At 44.2% G+C, this 6,138-nt stretch overlaps 1 protein-coding gene across 6 annotated transcripts in view; it reads left to right on the forward strand.

The window, feature by feature from the left end:
* Positions 1–6,138, forward strand: part of pacs1 (phosphofurin acidic cluster sorting protein 1) — a 48,064-nt gene that overhangs the window by 30,651 nt on the left and 11,275 nt on the right. For all 6 annotated transcript variants that reach the window (XM_020619678.1, XM_020619679.1, XM_020619683.1 and 3 more), the window contains exons 5-10: positions 2,008–2,152; positions 2,255–2,346; positions 2,741–2,818; positions 4,791–4,850; positions 5,463–5,623; positions 6,024–6,117. In XM_020619678.1, coding sequence (XP_020475334.1) covers positions 2,008–2,152; positions 2,255–2,346; positions 2,741–2,818; positions 4,791–4,850; positions 5,463–5,623; positions 6,024–6,117 — 630 coding nt within the window. The remainder of the gene's footprint in view (positions 1–2,007; positions 2,153–2,254; positions 2,347–2,740; positions 2,819–4,790; positions 4,851–5,462; positions 5,624–6,023; positions 6,118–6,138) is intronic.

Below are 6,138 nucleotides of genomic sequence, written 5' to 3' on the forward strand. Positions count from 1 at the left end.
GATGAACAGTGGCCAATGAGATCTCCTCTCCTTCCTCATGTCCACTATCATCTCCTTCGTCTTGTCCGTGTTGAGGCTGAGATTATTGTCCTTGCACCATGACACCAGACCGGCCACCTCCTTCCTGCAGGCTGCTTCGTCCCTGCCAGTGATGCGACCTATCACTGAGGTGTCGTCCATGAACTTCAGGATGATGTTGTCTTTGTGGGAGGCCACACAGTCGTGGGTGAACAGGGTGTAGAGGATGGGACTGAGGACACATCCCTGTGGGGTGCCAGTGTTTGTAACAATGCTGGCTGAAGTCCTATTGCCAATCCTGACAGTCTGGGGCCTGCCAGTCAGAAAGTCAAGGGGGGGTGCCAGACCTAGTGTGGACAGTTTGTGGGTGAGTTTGTGGGGGACAACTGTGTTGAAGGCGGAGCTGTAGTCAATGAAGAGTATCCTGATGTAGGAGTCTCCATTTTCCAGGTGAGAAAGGGAATAGTGGAGTGCAGCCGCGATGGCGTCTGAGGTGGCCCTGTTGGGCCGGTAGGCATACTGCAGGGGGTCCAGGGTGTCTGGTACACTCCGAGTTAAGTTAATAAGTTACTGGTCGTCCCAAACTAAGGGTGTAGCAGCAAAACCTGTGGTGGAAGAAGTACTCAGACTGTTTACTTAAGTAAAAGTATCAGTACCACAGTGTAAAAATGCTCGTTAACAAGTATAAATCCTGCATTCAAAACATTACTTAAAATAATACAAAAGTATTATAGTATATGAGCTTGACATTACACAGCAATAGACATAGTCTGGCTTTAAAGCGCTGTAAATATATAGACTCCACAACAGATCTGTTGTTTTATGTGATGTCAGTGGTCGAGGAGGAGGCTTAATGATCTGATATTATTGTTAGTTGTTATTTTTAAGTGCACCATGATGTCACCACTAAAGATCTTTTATTTTACAAGGCGTAAAATGAAGTGAGATTAAATCAGTGTGACAGTTTAAAATCTGTTCGCCGTGCATGTGCTTTTTTTTGTTTCTGCGACGTCTGGCCAACAAGACGAAGAAATAACTTTTCATTTTATTGGGACTTTCAGAAGCTTCTGTTGCCACAAGAGAAAAAGTTGTACTCATTATTTTTAACAAACACATTAAATTCTTTACCTAACAAAACTTAATATGCGACGTCATGTTCAGGCTTCAGCTTCTCTGGCACCCAGAACACGTAACGCTGTGATTATCAGTGTGATAAATGTGTTTTAGAAGAAAAGTCCGTGCATGCTGTTCAAGATAATGCATGACATGATTTAATGCAGTAGTTTAACTCTTCAGTGTTTCTCAATAAATATGCACATTATGATGGTGGTGCCAGCATCGTGTACAGCATCTGACGCAGGTTGGCTAATCCTCAGCCAAATGAATGGAAAGTATATCAGCAATGTCTCTATTCAGTGTGGTGCTGTCTCCGTAATAGGCTGCACAGACTTCATTAACTCTGGGAGTGTGACCAGACTGCCGACATAGGCTGGATGTCACCATTTAGAAACACACACACACACACACAGGAGGCGTGATGGTCTTTGCCGCCTCACATATTCACGTTTCATCTGTGGTTTCTCTCCGACTGCTGCTTTTGTTTGTTTTCTTCAGCCTCCCCTTTTTCCTCCTCGTTTCATTATCGTGTGATAGTGAACATATCATGTGATTCCAGACACCATCCAGGATGCTCCCTGATGATGTACCTTACTGTGCTTTCTTTTATCCTGGTTTTAAAGGCAGCGTTGCATGATATTGTTTCCTTTCTTTGGACTCAACAAAATAAACAAATCTTCTGAAAGTGCCATGTGGACAGAAACAATATCTCATTTGTCTTTGTGCTGCCCCCATGTGACTATTCTTACATGGTTTTCTGCAGATGCTACTTGGCTGGATGGAAAAACAGTTTGAACACTATACCCTAATGAGGTTTACGTGAACTTGCAGTATTGTGATCTGACCCACTCTGATCTGTCTTCCTTCCTCCAGGTGATGCAGCACCCCAGCGAGGGGGCTCAGGTCCTGGGGCTCCACAGCCAGCTGAAGGATGCCTCGGTGCCCGTCGCTGAGGTCAGAGTCTACTCCCTGTCCAGCCAGCCCATCGACCACGAGGGACCCAAAGCCAAGATGTCTGGTGAGAATCCTCCCATCATCTTAACTCCTTCTGTGTTTGTCCCTCCTCCCTGTGTCGGCGTGTCCGTATCCTTCAGTTCTTCTCTTGTGTCTGTATCCTCAGATCGTTCTCCAGACATCGACAACTACTCTGAAGAAGAGGAGGAGAGCTACTCGTCCGAACAGGAGGGCAGCGATGACCCCATTCCTGGACAGGTGTGCTGTATGACAATGGCTGCAATGAACAATTAATATAGCAGTCACGGTTACTCTAACCTAATCAGCTTAGGATACAAGGTGATTGACCGTAACAATGTCCACAACTATGAAGTTAAAGGAAAAGGCTGGTGTTTTTACTTTTTTCTTTATTGTTAACAAATTGATGAAAAGATCAAAAATAACAGTTTAGTCTCTAACTCTGTGCTTTTACTTTTCCCTAACCCATGTGTGGCTCTTGTTTTCTACTGAAGTCTTAGAAACGGCTCAGAAACGTGGTCGTTCTTTTGTCTTCGTAGTTAGTAAAGCAGCTGGGTGCATTCTGTTGGGTTCCTCTTTCCGCTCTGTGTCACTTTATCATGATTTCCTCCTCCTGTGTCCCCTCCACTCTTAGGACCTCTATGATGAGGAAGAGGAGGTGAGGAAGAAGAAGCCGAGACGTAAGCTGCCGTCCAACGCTGCCATCACCAGAGTAAGAAAACCGCCCCCCTCGCCTCATCTTGTTCGTCCATCCGCTCCATCTCTCTCTCCCTGCTTGTTTTGTCCAGAAAGCATTTTGCAGCAAACCCGCTTCATGAATAGCCACATAAATTAGATTTGACTGGACTCCTCAACCCTCCCCCTCTGCTGCCTCCTGCCTCACCTCATTCCACCTCTGCTGCTCTACTCCCCTCCCTCCCTCGGTTTTTCTATAAATCCATTTTCTCCCTCTCTTTCTCGATGCATGTTCAGGACGAATATCTGGGAGGAAAACATTGAGACAGCTCACCACAAGCGGCCACAGTGACACTCACCACATCCTGTGATGCATGGACACGCACACACAGACATACACGAACACTCAGCACAAATATAGAAAAAAGATTAACACCAGATTGTAGGTAACAATGGACCTGCAATTTGAGAGAAGGAAAGCAGCCTATTTGGATTGTGTGTGTGTGTGTGTGTGTTTGTCAGCAGGAGTGTGTGTCAGCAGGTTATTAATGGCGCTCCTCAGTAGAGGTCTCAGTGAGACTGTCACTCCTGTTCCCCAACATCACCGCCTGTGACTTCTGCACTGCTGCAGTTGAACAACACCTATTTGTTGAACACAATTACACACTCAGAACAGACCAACTGCCAAGCGTGCACACACACACACACATATACAAAAACATTTACATCCCCAGAATCCAGCATGAAGTCAAACGTCTTCCACTTTCCAGAAGCAAATTGGCACGCGAGCTCCAGAACACTACAGCCACACAGACATCCACCCCCGTTGCTTTGCTCATCGTTACAGATTTGGACCAAAAACACTCAGGGGATTGTTTAAAACATTGTCTCATCTCTTCCCTTAGTAAGAAGCTGTAGATCTCAGATAGAAAATGAAGAGAAAAACTGGAGAGAAATGAGCTTGTGATTATCCACCAGAGCCCCTTTTAATATTTCTAAAAAATAAACCATTATACTGCAGTGTTCGCGCTGCAAAGTTTATTTTAATATCTTTTTATATATGTTTTTCTGTCATTTTAATAACCAAATAAAAACCTAATGTCCTGGGATTTATTCAAAATTATTATTTTTTTTACACACGTTTTACGTCCACGTTTTTTCCTGCACATTAAGAAACAATAAGAAATTAGAACGGATCATTCAGCCTGACAAACTTTGTATCTGCCAGAAAAACGAGTAAAGGTCAGTTTCATCGGCTACATGTGTAAGCACCATGAAAACGGATGAGGTCATGATATTTGTCATTTTCCCCAGGGTTGTAATATACCAGTGTTGTAGTATGTTGTGACAAGTTGGTTCTCTGGATCGATTCAGAAGCTGCTTAATGGATTAAATAACCAGACAGAAACGTCTGGCTTTTTGACTAATGCAGCAAATGAAAATCATCTAACAAATCAAAGTACCTCATCACAGCGATCCACAAATTATGTATGAATCCGATCTGGACATAAATCTGTCCTGTTCATCGCTCACAATGGGCCCATTACACCCAAGATGTTAAGGGGATTGCTACCGTGGTGTAAACAGTCCCAAGATTGCAATTGCTGATAAATTTGTGTTGTCACATAGTATACGGCGTAACAGCACCTAGTTTGTACTGTAATTATGTTAATATGACACAGTTGTAAGTCATATTAAGATGTGTGGAGGGCTCCGATTTTAGTGACAGTAATGGGAGTTTTAAACCAACGGGGAGATTTCACCACATTTTTCAATAATCTCTCCTCCACGAGCTGCGTCTCATGCAGTATGCTGGTGTGTTTGGTCACATGAGGCCTCTTTTTTTTTTTTATGAAGCGGCTCTCACTGTTACACCACCTGCAGAAAAAGTGTGAGCCAGAAATAATACGTTATACTTTGCTAACATCACCTCACTCACAGAAACGTGAACATCCGTCCCGAGTGTCTCGTGTCGTCCTCATTGTTTTTCCCATTTTCTTTCTCTGCAGCAACCCAACATCAAGCAGAAGTTTGTTGCCCTGCTGAAAAGGTTCAAAGTCATTGACGAGGTATGCGCCGTGTCCATGTCCACTTCATGTGCAAGGTTCAGATTGTAGTCGCTTCACACATGTTTCTGAACATGTATTAGTTCAGGCTTGAGGATGCAGAGAGACGTGTGGGACAGATGTGGCACAACAACTGAGCTTCAGCTGCGTGCTGAAAACCAAACGCATTGTAGATTAAAATAGAACAGAAACGTGTCTGTGTTTAATGTGTTTATGTGCTTCTGGAATGACTCCGTCAACCGAATGTGTGTGTTTGATCTCGCGCTGCTCACACTTCTGCATCTGGGGTCGTTCTTTATCAACAGAAGCAGCAGCTAACAGAACAGCCTGACCTCAGGGTTGCTGTCATGGAGGCATCTCTCTTCTTTCACTTTGACTTTACTTCATATGTGACCTCTCAGACTTGCAGAGCTTTGTGTTTTGATGTCAGCAGGATAAACTTGCAGTAAGGTGTGTTCAGTATTTCTTTTGGGATCAACACATCTCTCCTGTGTAGTAGTTAATAATATAAGTGAATAGATTGCTGAACTGCAGGGTATCAAAGCCATGGCCAGTGTGTCTTCTACTCTCTCCAGGTGTCAGTTGGTTATTTTGTCTCCTATGTGTCTCATCCAGGTTGGTTTTGGTCTGGAGCACGTGTCCAGGGAGCAGATCCAGGAGGTGGAGGAGGACCTGGACGAGCTCTACGACAGTCTGGAGATGTACAATCCCAGTGACAGTGGGCCGGAGATGGAGGAGACCGACAGCATCCTCAGCACACCCAAACCTAAACTAAGGTAACAGCACGGACACGGTCATAACACGTAAACCCAGACCTGCTGCTGTGTTGGCTCATTCAGTACCACAGACTCACTTTGTCTTACTAATTGTTGTCTTATCAATTTTGTTAGTTTTATGAACACCTAAGTGTCTAAATCAGCTTTTATAAGTGGTGAAGTTAGTGTTGTGACACAAAGCGAAGGCGCTTTAGTATTAAAATAACAGTCACATGACTCCTAAGTTACTGATGAGCTTCTCCTAGTTGTGTGTTGTTGTTGTTGTTTCTCGGTCATTAAGGTTTGGTTCCTACTTTGGATAATGAACGAATAAGTATGGTTTTGTTTTCGGAGTCACTAACGGAGAGATATTAAAAAAACAAAATTTGAATACAGTTTTCTTATGTGGCTGTTTGTTCAGGCCGTTCTTCGAGGGCATGTCACAGTCCAGCTCACAGACGGAGATCGGCAGTCTGAACAGCAAAGGCAGTCTGGGCCGAGACACTTTCAGCCCGGTGAGTAGCTGTGATCCACGA

The sequence above is a fragment of the Monopterus albus genome, unplaced genomic scaffold (genome assembly GCF_001952655.1).
Source record: "Monopterus albus unplaced genomic scaffold, M_albus_1.0 scaffold225.1, whole genome shotgun sequence".
Classification (NCBI taxonomy): domain Eukaryota; kingdom Metazoa; phylum Chordata; class Actinopteri; order Synbranchiformes; family Synbranchidae; genus Monopterus; species Monopterus albus.